The sequence below is a fragment of the Furipterus horrens genome, unplaced genomic scaffold (genome assembly GCF_987537825.1).
Source record: "Furipterus horrens unplaced genomic scaffold, mFurHor1.1.pri manual_scaffold_3, whole genome shotgun sequence".
NCBI lineage: Eukaryota > Metazoa > Chordata > Mammalia > Chiroptera > Furipteridae > Furipterus > Furipterus horrens.
In genome coordinates, this window is record NW_028327173.1 from 26,552,755 (window position 1) to 26,564,634 (window position 11,880).

Genomic DNA, 11,880 nt, shown 5'->3' on the forward strand with positions numbered 1-11,880 from the left:
TTCCTGGTCAGGACACACATAAGAATCAACCAATGTATGCATAAGTGAAACAATAAATCGATGTTTCTCTTTCTCTGAAATCAATTTTAAAAAAAGAGAGAGAGGGAGAGAGAATGTGAGTCCCAGTAAACTAAGTTCTGCTTTTATCAAACAGCTACTTATGGATTGGGTTTGGTGATACAGAGGCTTTGGGGGTGGAGTGGAAAGTTTACCTGACAGGAGACTGGGTTTAGGATTCTGATTTTGTTATGTGACCTTGAATAAACCTCTCTGGCCTGGGCTGGTGTGGCTCAGTGGATTGAGTGTCAGTCTGTGCACCAAAGGGTCATCAGTTTGATTCCCAGTCAGGGCACATGCCTGGGTTGCGGGTCAGGTCCCCAGTTGGGGACTTGAGAGAGGCAACCAATCACTGTTTCTCTTATACATTGATGTTTCTCTCCCTCTTTTTCTCCCACCTTTCCCTTCTCTCTAAAAATAAAATCTTAAATAAATAAATAAAAGAAAAAGAAACCTCTCTGGGCTCCAGTACCAAGTGGCAGCTACTGCTTACTTACCAGGTTGTGATAAGGGGCACCTGGTAAATGTGAGGAATTTATAGTACTTTTTTGACTCTCCTCAGGCTCCATCAGAGTGCAGGAAGGCAGCACCACCCAGGTTTCAGCTTCAGGGCAGAAGTAGCTGAGGCAAAGTGGCTTTCTCCCACCATGATGCACAGCAACCGCTTTCCTTTCAAGCCCCAGAAGGGGCCTCTCTGGGGCAAGACTAACCCTCCCAGCCCACAGATGGGCAGAAGGACTGGTTGGGGAACATTTGCTTCACTTCATCTCAGTAAGTGTCAGGGACAGTGGCCCCACGAAGAGAGTTCCAAGAAACAGTTAGTAATAGAATTCAGATTGACCTCCTCCACACCCTATGCCAACAAAACAAGCTGATCATTCCCATGCAGTGTGGAAGACTTCTGTCTGTGTAGACAGGCAGAGCTGGTTTCAAATCCTAACTCATTCACTTACTGGCCGTGTAACTTTGGGCAGCTTTGTTTCACTCTTAGAATGTCAGTTCCCTCTTCTGCAGCCCTGGCGTGTGCCTGGTGTGGCACAACATGGAGAAGTGAGCTCAGACACGGGCGGCAGGAAAAGCCATTGCTAAAGCCTCTCCTCCTGCATTTACACCAAGTTTATGAGAACTATGTGGGGAAAAGGGAGCGCTGATTTTCTCTCATGAAATCCAGGGAAAAAGAAAACAAATCACATTACATCACAAATTCATTGTGAATTTTTAAAAAGATGTCCTGCAAAAGGTCACCATACCCCTAAAGTAAGAACAGGACCACCCTAAAGAACATAAGGCTTTATAGTTTAGAAAGTGGTTTATCCTCTACCACTTCATTTAACATCTGCCAAACCCCTGTGAAGCAGCATTTACCCCCATTTTACAGATAAGGAAACTAGGACTCAGAAAGATAAAGTTAAAGGCGCAGAATAAGTAAGTGGTAGAACCAGGATTTCAAGCCTTCTAAAGTACAAATTCAGCACTCTTTGCAATTCAAAAGAGAATTTTATGTTCACCAAGTGCTGAGCCTACATTGTTTAGACATGTCTGAAATGGCATTTCAGGAACCCAAAGTGGAATGACCAGGTTAGCAACATGGTTAAGAGAAATGCAACCCTCCAGCTCCCTCGTGGCTATGCTGAAATCGTCTTTCTTGGTTCAGTGAGACTCAGTTGGTATAAGCTGCCCCAACTCTGACATGTTTGAGAAATCTTTTATTAGAAGATGTCCCAGAAGGCAACATTTTAAAATCAGGCGATCAATAATCACAACTAAATACAAAATTTCAGGTAAACTTGCCGTTCAAAATAAATCAGACTCTTGCAACAGGAGAATTGCCCAAGACATTTTTTTCTTGTACAAAAACAACACCACTTTGCAAAAGGCATACAAAAATACAGTATTAAAAAAAAAAAAAAAAAAAAAAAAAAGACTGCTCCCAGCATAATACCCAACAGCAGCTTATAAAACACAAGCTATTCAAGTGAGACATCAGTAACCTACTTCCCACCTGTTCTCCAAAGACAGTTCCAGAAGTCAGTTGGCTCCCGAAAACCATGCTCCAAAAGGTACAGAGGCTTTTTCCAAACTTCCACTGGGGTCCTCTGGCACCAGGAAGCAACCTCAGAAACAGACCATTGTACATAATAGATTTGGAAGTAGCAGGTGGCTTTCCAGAGCCACATACAGCCCTCCCATCCTTCTCTCCCCCACTTTCAAACCCACAGCCAGCAGATACCTGCTGCCCTGGGGAGTTCTGGAGGGGGCTGGTCCTTCTTCCAGGCTAGGCTTAGGGGCTCCTGAGGTTGCCCACAAAACACTATAGGGTTGGGTGCCTTTCACAGAATGGAGGCTGCACCCAAAATCCACTTGGAGGTGCCAAGTCCAGCTGGGGCAAAATTCATCATGGTCCACTAAGCAGAGATCCCACCGGGAAGCTAGGCCACCTTCTGGAGCACTGGGTGAGTCCCAGCAGCTCTCCTAGGAAAAACTTCAATAAGGCCCAGATTCTAGAAAAGGGATCTGACTCATGCCAGGCTGGCAGGTGGCCCAAGGATGGCTGCAAAGACAGCAAGCTCCTTGGAGTTGCATGAGAAGGATGGGTTTGCATGGTTCTAGTACAACTTCAAACTTATCAGTCAGGGATGAGATGAGAGGCAGCTGGGAAATAGGAAGTGGTTCAGTTCTCACCGCTAAGGTGCCTGACATCTGCCTTGTGAAAGGATTCCAAGATGGAAGACACCTGGGTAGGGAATAAGGTCACAGCCAGGACTCCCAGCTATCTCCAGGCTAGGACCCATTTCCCTGTGTGTTGGGTAAATATTTCTGACCTGTGGGAAAGGGATACTGGAGAACCCATTGCATAACAAAGGCAGAAGGAAACAAAAGAAGTCCCTTATGAGGACAGAATGGTCTCTCCCCTCAGAGGAAAAGGCCCAGAGGGCTTTGAGACAAAGAATCTAGAGGCGAAGCTCTTTAAATGTTGTCAAGGTTGCAGCACCCAGAGTGGGAAGAGGGGTGTCATCTAACATTATAATATATATATATGTATATATTAAAAGGTTTCCAACTCCTCAGCTACTGTAAAGTGTCTGACAGTGAGGTAACGGTCCACGTTGATCCAAGTCTGAGAGCTTGTCTTCACCCAAGACAGCTCATGTGTCTCCTGGAAAAAGGAGCCTCAGGGAGAGCGTCCAGGCACAGCTGTCCTAGCATCACCCCAGAGACAGCAGCGGGAGCATCCTTTCCCAGACTAACGCTCATCTGGAGTGTGAGGTTTCATGCAGGCTGGAGGCCCCGACCACGTCCACCACCTGTTGCATAGCATCTGTCAGGCTTTTCTCCAGAGCGCATAAGCGAGGCAGACCCCAGGGCTCCTCAGTCAGCTGCCTGCCCGAGAAGCCGAAGGCGCCACAGAAGACACAGTGCTCCCGTGAGTCAGGGAAGAGGGGGAGCTGGGGTTCCTGGTTTCCAAGAATGCAAGCCCTTATTGTGTGCACTGGCTGCAAAGCATCCTGGGATCTACTGTCCAGACTGTCCCACCGTAACCAAAATGTGCAAATTACTAAGGGGGAGAGAAAAGGTTAAAAATAAACTTGGGTCTTTGTAAGACAGAGTAGTCAGGTTTTTTGGTCAGTTAGTAGCCACTAAGGTACGCAATTCTTTTCTGCAGTTGCTGCTGCCGGCATCGGAGCTGCCTTTTCTCAGAGGCCATCCTCTTCTCGGCCCCCACCAGGGCTTGCAAGTATTCCAAGGCCTTACTCAGGATCACCACTTTGGGGGCCTTGGAGCAGCTGGCCAGGGTGGGTACCTGGTCCCTCAGGGCCAAGAACCTGGAACGGAGGTCATTCCGCCTCTTGCGCTCCAGGAAGTTGTGGTTCTTTCTTTTGGTCACATCCTCAGTGTCAGAACTGACGGGTTTGGGGTGGCAGGCCTGGGAAGCCTCACTTTCTATAGGCAGGGGGCTCACAACCTCTTCATGCACCTCATCTTCCTTTTCCTCTGCAGCATCTCTCTCCAGAGCCTCTTCTTGGGGACCTCTCTCTGGATCCCCTCCTTGGGAGCAGCTTTCTGGAGGAAAACGGGCGGCATAGTTGTGTTGTTGCTGATGGATGGAGATGTGGAAATGTTTCATGCAGGGGTCCAAAGGGTCTGCTCGCACCGTGATGGTGACTGGCTTCCGTACACCCAGGGACTGTCTCTTTTCCACTGTCACAACATCAATTTCTTCACCCTCTGTCCAAGAAGAGAGATCAAGAGAAGAAACACACCCCATGAGAAACACATACCAGAACCCTATCCCGCGACTTGGGAAAGAAGGTGACGGTTTCCCAATTTAAATATAAACAAACTAAAGTGAGGGGAAAGACAGTCGATTCATTTGTAACTGGGTAAGGGCAGTATGAATAAAGGAGGACAAATAAGCGAGAAGGAAAATATTCTCCAATTTCCTTTTGTACAGCAAGGCTTAAATAAGAACAAAAGGCAGACCCAAGCCAACAGCCCCCAGTCTGCATAAGCTCTCCCCTCCCCCACTGAGAGGATGGAGAGAAAGAGCTATCAGCCTGGGACAAAGTTTAGCTATAAAGATCTTCCCTAGTCGGGCTCTTTCATGCCCCATCAGAATTGTAAATGAGGGGTCTGTGGGCAGAGCTGCCCTTTGTTCCTGCCCAGCACAGCCTGCACTTGGGGAATTGTTACTTTCCACAAGTTATAAATCCTATTATTCCCCCACCTCTCTATTCTACTATCCCTTTCAGCTGAAGATTCAGAGAAGGGAGGGCTACAACACATCCCTCCTCACCCAAAGAGGGGAGGGAAAGGTTTCCTTTAGGGGCATTTTGCTCCTAGGTTCAATGGGTTTCTAAAGTCATCCATCATTTATAGGTTGCCTGTCCCACCCCCTCCCCTGGACCTGAACAGGGTTGGATTTGTAATTGCAGGTCGGTAAAAGCTGCAGGAACTTCACAAAGGTACAAGCGACCATTTCCAAGCTATCTGTGCCAGGGGCAGGAACTGAGCAGCAGAATATCCCCTATCCCTATACAAGGGCTGAAACACCAGGGACCTGGAGATACCTGGACATGCCCTTATCATTCCCTGGCTTGAAGGTCTCTTGGGTTACCCCAACCCCAAGGGGACAGGGTGGTGGTGTAGAAAACCTTCCTGCTCCACACGTTTTCAGCACCCCCTCCCCAGACCACCTTAATGCATTTCACCCTGACAGCATAAGAGTTCAGTTCTCTGTCTCCTTTGCATATCAGGACGCTTGAGCCCCTTTGTCAGGAAGGCTTCCATTGTGTGGACAATCGCATTATTTCTCCATTAATAAAACCTGACCATGCAGCCCTCCTGGTCCCAAGGCCTGTGATTGGCTGACTAAGCTGTGTTTGGAATGCTGTTTTACCCAGCCCCTACCCACTATTGGCTGAGCTTTGCCATCAGTCATTCTCCCCACCCCCCTCATTGTTTGCAATCTGTTGCATTTTGTTCTGGGCCATGTGGCCTGTGAACCAGGAGCTTGCAAACAGGTTCAGGTTAAAGGGCAGGTCAGAAAATGATTCAGGAGGCTTCCCCACATCCCAGGCCTTTAATATTTCAATGTTAAACCTCGTGGCTGGGGACGCTCTGCCTAAGGAAAACATAATGTAAGACCACTATTCTCCTTTTCAGAGAGTAGTGTCTAACTCTACCCAGACAAGGAAATGCCTTTTGCTGGACAACAGAGAACAACACCCTCATGTGCCAAGGGAGAGGCAGAGCTAGATCAGCCAAGTCCACATCACTTTTGTAACATTCTGGACCTCAAACTAAGATCTCTAAACTCTCAAAACAGTGCTCTTCCCACTCTATCACTCCATCAGCCCGTGCAGAAATACATCTTTATTGGTTTCTTTATCTCAAAATTCCAATTCCAGCCATTAAATAAACACAAGCTTGGTGTAGAAAACAAGCAGGTTAAAATGACCTTAAATACAGTGGACTGGAAAAATATTTGACTTTTAATTTGTTATCCTTATATTTTCCTTTAAGTGTATGATGACTTCCATACCCCATTCCCCAGCTTCCTCTAAATGGTCATGTAAGTTATTCTTAAAAATGACAGTGAGCCCCAGCTGGTATCACTCAGTGGATTGAGCTCAGGCCACTGGTTCGATTCCTGGTCAGGGGTGATCAATGTCTCTCACACTCTCTCTCTCTCACTCACACACACACACACACACACACACACACACACACACACATTGGTATTTCTCTTCCTCTTTCTCCCTTATCCCCTCTCTCTTAAATAAATAAATAAATAAATCTTTTTAAAAAATAAAAGTGACAGCTTTCTGTGTCTTGATTTACCTGATGCTAGCCTCAGTCTGCACCCTGTAAAAACATCCTGTCTGCCATGTCTCTGCTGAGAAGAGGTTAGGCTAAGAAACATCATAGTCTGGTGGTACAGGATGCTGGTCTGCCCTCAGTGAAGGTCACATTTGCATTCAAGGAAGCGGGAAAGGGCCTGGAGCTCCATATCCTTGACTCCAGCATTTGGCCCAGAGTCTGGCACAAAGTAGGGGCCAGTGAACATTTTTTTAATGCAAGGAGACAGCTGAAGCTCTCAGATGGATTGGGAGGGAATTAAAAGGTCACCCTTCCATCTCAGGCCAAAGCAACAAAGCAAGGTGTAGCCCTTCTGAGATAAACAACTACGGAAGACCCTCTAAACAACAAGAAGTGTCTGGTTGCCATGGAAGGTAGGGAAAAGAGACTAGCTAGATGGCAGGAAGTTGGGGCTCACTTCTAGTAATTTCCTATTTCTAAGCCTCAGTTCTTCCATCTGTTAATGGGGAGAGTTCATTTCTCCCCTACTTGTCTCACGGGTAATGGTGTTGATGCACAAATGGTAAGGGGTGGGAGCTTCTTAAAGTAAAGCAGACAGGACACTAGATTTTTAAAAGGATGAAGGCTTTGGCTTTGCACAAAAGGATCCTCAGCTTCTTCTCTCCCTAGGGGTGTGTGAGTTTCCCAGGAAGGGGCAGCAACAAAAAACTTCAAGCCTCAAGTGATCCTTAAAGGACCCCTTCAACCTCCAGGGGACAGAAATCCCCTGCGGTCCAATCTCAGTATTGTCCTCTCTAAGTGCAAAGCCTCATCCTATCTCCCTTGTCCCCTGGGGTTCCAATCATCATCAAAGAAACGTTGGCTTCCACGCCACTTCTTCAAACTGTTTACTAACACACCCACGTGCCAGACAGACACCGCTGGGGGCTACACCGGCAGCTTCAGCCAGAGGAAGGGGGAGGTAGCCGAAGAGCTGGCGGAGACCCAGTGCCTGACCTCAGGCAGCGACAGAGTTTTGGCCACCCATGGGGTGTCCCCGTCTTGATTGGCCCGGGGCGGTCCTTACCCGAGTCGCTAGGGCTCTCGGACCCCGAGCAGGCCTGGGTCTTGGGCTCGCCCAGCGGACAGGGGGCAGCGGGAACTGGGTTGCCGACTTCGAGGCTGGGAGCGCATTCCGGGGCGGCGGGCACCTTGGGCTGGTTTCCCCGGGGTGCACCAGTGGCAAGCCGGTCGCTCACCGCTCTCTCCAGCCGTTCCCGGGCCGAGAAGCCGCTCCACATGCAGTCGCGGCGGATGATGGAAGCGTAGTTCCTGCCCCAAGCTTTTGAGTGGCCTCGGGATTCCGCCTCATCCCCGGCGCCCCCTCCGGGCCACGGCTCCGGGGAACCAATTCCAGAGACCGGGTCCCCGGCGCCGGGACTTGAGCCCCAGGGCGGCGACGTGGGGGGCGACGGTACCAGCTCGAATTTCTTCCAGATGTCCTCGCTGGGTGCTGTGGAGCGATAGAAATCCTCCCCACAGTCATAGTCGTAGAAATAGTGCTGGTACGAGTCGAAGTCCATGTCCGCTCCCTGCGAGAGGGAAAGGGGCCGTGCTGACTGGGGTAAGGGCCCGGGGAGGGAGGCGTTCCCGGGTCCCCCAGCACAGCTGGCTGCAAGGCCCTCGTCCCTCCCGAACCTCTGGGCTTGGAACCCACGCCCTTCCCTCACGTCTTAGGAAGCCCGGCCCTGGGTCAGTGTGCCCAGGGAAGCCGTTCACGGCGCGCAGAAGAGGCTGCGGGGAGCGAGTTCAAAAGCAAACTTTGCCAGCGCCTCTCGGAGCGCAGCTCCCAGGGCCCGGCCGGGCCGGGCGGGGGCGCGCTGTGCTCAGAAGGCAGCCTGCAGCCTGCCCCCTGGGACCCGTACTCTTCCACCGGCCGCCCCTAGTCTCACCTCGCTCTGGCCACCCGCCACCGGGAGCGGACCCGCTCCGGGCCGGCTTGGGGCAGCCCGGTAGCCCGCACACAAGCACATGCGCGCCAGAGAGCGCGCGGCCCGCATTCAAGAGCGCGTCCCCGTCGCGCTCCCTCCGTCCCTCCCTCGCTCGTGCACGGAGGTCCAACACAACCGGGATAGGCGCGGGAGCGCGAGATGCAGGCGCATTGTTTCCCGGCAGCCTTATATCTTGTAGCGCGCCCTGGGCTCTGGGACCCAGGGGCGGGCCCAACGAGGCTAGCCACACCCCTTCCCACTCCCCCTCCGGGCAGTCGACAGGTGGGGACCATGGCCTCCGCCCCAACCCTCTGGACGTCTCCCTCTATTCTAGTCCCTATACCAACCCCCAAATAAATTGAACATTGGGGAGCGCAGAGCAGGCGGCAAGCTGATGCAGCCTGGTGGTCGCCTCGTGGGGACGTGATTCTTTATTAAGACCCAGGCGGCGGCAGCTCCAGCAGACCGAACTCAAACCGAGATCCTTGCCCATTGTGGGCTGGGGACAAGGGCTACGCCCCGCCCTGCCCAGCACCGTGAGCTTGTTTCCCAGGCCTTGCCGGGCTTAGTTCAGGTGCGTCTGGCCGGCGGGCAGGGGTGGAGGGGGGTGTGGAGGGGCGGAGTGGTGAGGAGGGGAAGTTGTCATACTTCCACCGCGCCACCTGGCGGCCCTCAGCCCTGAACTGGGGAGGGTCCCCAGCATCCACTTCATCACCCGTTGACCCGTTTCTTTAGCTAGGTGTCCCAAACCTTGACACCAGTGAAGCGAGGGTGAAGACTCCGGACTTTGGAGCCTGAGATTTCACTTTTCTGTGCCTCAGTTTCATCTATAAAACGAAGGGATGGTAATACCTCACAGAGTTATTGTGAGGATTTAAGAAGAAAGTTTATCTAGAGAAGCGAATTAAGGCCAGGAGGAGAGGCCAGCAGAACAGACTTAGTTCCTGGCGCTGTGGTGAGGAGGAGAATTTTCCCCAGGGCCAGGCCAGGGCTGAGGTGCCTCTCCCTCACACCACACACAAAACACACTGTGTAGGGGCCGTACTAGTAGAGAAAAGAATGGAGATTTGGAGCCTGGAAACTTGGTTCAAGCCCTTGTTTTGCTACTTAGTAGCTGTAGAGCCAAGATATTGGACGTCTCTGCTTACCTGTAATATGGGAACATTGCTTGCAGCTGCATCTCTGGCCAAGATGGTGGACATATAAGCCCTTTATGTCACCTTCCATGTAGACTATCTTCGGTAAAGGAGGAAAAGCTAAACTATAAGGTTATTCTATTTAGGCCAAGGAAAGTAACTTGGAATAACTTCCAATTAATCTAGAATGCTTTACCTGGCATTCAAGGTCTCATCCCTGTCTACAGGCAGCAGTCTAATTGCCTGCTGTCTGTCTCTTTCCCTCTCACCCCTAACAATCTAAGAACACCAACTATTCACTGATGGCATCTAAGCAGAGGGGGGGGAGAAGTAAGTGCAAGCAGTTCAGTGTTGCTGGAACATGGGACATGGTGTGAGTTGATATATGGGTTGGAAGAAGGCAGGAAAGGTGATACCCTCAGTTTTGGATATGTTGGGTCTAAGGTGCATGTAGGATGGCTTTGAAAGGAGCAACTAGCTCTTACTAGCTTTGCAACCTCAGTACCTAGTCCAGCGTCTGGCAGGTATTTATGAACTTACTGAGTTCTCAACTAGGTTTTATTGAGACAGCCTATGTGCTTTGCTTTGTGGTGAACAGAGGCACAGATCACAAGGATTTCAGGTCTGGTTGCAACCCTGGGGCAGAGGGATTGGGAATGCCTTTTGGCGACTTGTTCTCTGGTCCACAAATGTCTGAAATGGTTGCTATACCAGAGCTCTTGGTGGCAAATGACAGAAACCAACGCTAGATAAATTGAAGCGGAAAATCACTTTACTGGAAGGATTTGGAGTTTAGAATCCATGGCAAAGTGAGAATCTATGCTTGGAAAATGGGTCTTCTTTCTCCATCTAGACAAGAGTCCTTACTCAACAGCTCCTCCCCACCATGGTTCATTGTAGTAGGTGATATCTGGGGGCAACCAGGAGGTGGCTCCACCTCGAGAAAGAGGATAAAGTAAATTAAGTTGTCATCTGAGAATTAGGCTGTTCCTTCACTTTGCACTTAAAAAACAAAATGTTGGTCTTCCTCGCCAGACTGTAAGAGCAATGAGGGCAGGGACAAATGTCAGTCTTATTGATTGCTGTAACTTCAGGGCTTAGAACAGAGCCTAGCATTTCATGAATGTTTTGTGAATGTGTTGACTGTTTGACTGACCTTAACCCTCTAATGCTTTAAAATAGAGATGTATCAGTTTCCGGTGGCAGGGTCAGGGGAAGGGGCCACAGCAAAAGTGGCAAGAAGTCCCCAGTCCTGGTTTGTGTGGCTCAGAGGATTGAGCGCTGGCCTGCCAACTAGAAGATCCAGGTTCAATTTCCAGTCACAGCACATGCCTGGGTGAGAGGTAACTGACTGGTGTTTCTCTTGCATGTGTCTCTCTCCCTCTCTTTCTCCTTCCCTTTCCCTCTCTCTAGAAATAAACAAATAAAATCTTTTTAAAAAAGAAGAAGCCCCTGAAGCAGCCCAAGAAGTAGGGCAAGGAGGTGGAGGAGGGAAATGAGATAATCAAGAAGAAGCAAAAAGAATAGCAGAAGAAACTCAAGGAACCAAACATGAAAGCTGTTGAGAAGAGCCCTCTGGCCACAGGTGGAATGAAGAAAGCTGGCAAAGCGCACCTCCACCACTGGCACATTACCTTTATCCTTCTCTCTCCTAAGATCCAAGGACCTCTTCTTTTGCCTCTGCAACTTGTTTCCTAAGCCCATAGGTTCACTTCTACCTCTGTGACTTTCTTTTTTTTCTCTGTGACTTTCTAAATAAACTTTCTCTTATTAAAAAAAAAAAAAAAGAAAAAAGATGGAGGTGAAAGAGGGTATAAGACGGATAAACGGTAATGGAAAAAATACAATAAAAAATAAATTATTTAAAAAAAAGAAATCTGGCAAAAAGTGAGCTGCTCCTTGTGGCTGGGACAATAGTAATCCTTAATTACACTCCTGTTCCAACATCTGGATTCCCTGTCATAACATCTCTTGCCACCCATAGCTAGAACGAAGTGTTGTCTTGGAGCCTGTTGTACATTTAAGAATAAACTTTTGTAAAAAAAAAAAATTATTATAGTCACGCAGTGGGTCTTTAGTTCTGCTCACTTTTTCATTTCAACCTTGGCTCTGGGGTCAGAGTAAAAACAGCCTAGAATCCTGTCAATGTGTGTTCTTTGGTCTTTGTTCTATCCCAAATTCTGTATCACCTGGTATTAAACAACTCATTTGAAAATAAAATAAAATAAAATAAAATAAGAGATGTGTCAACTTTAGAGATGGAGGCAGAATAACTATTAGGCCCGTCTAGACTGTAACCTGAATAAAGGTATAAATGCAGCTAAGGAAAAGAAGTGCCAGTCAGGATGGGTCTGGACAGGGATCAGAGGAGTTGTCGGACTTCTGGCCAAGAAGGA

The 11,880-nt window shown here is 49.2% G+C and overlaps 1 protein-coding gene across 1 annotated transcript; it reads right to left on the bottom strand.

The window, feature by feature from the left end:
* Positions 1-1,534: 1,534 nt before the first annotated feature.
* MYCL (MYCL proto-oncogene, bHLH transcription factor) lies at positions 1,535-8,525 on the bottom strand. The gene is made up of 3 exons (XM_090269180.1): positions 8,310-8,525; positions 7,445-7,949; positions 1,535-4,284 (listed from the first exon to the last, which is right to left on the bottom strand). Exons 1-3 carry the CDS (start codon positions 8,415-8,417, stop codon positions 3,686-3,688), a joined length of 1,212 nt encoding a protein of 403 aa, XP_090125306.1. The 5' UTR covers positions 8,418-8,525; the 3' UTR covers positions 1,535-3,685.
* Positions 8,526-11,880: the final 3,355 nt, after the last annotated feature.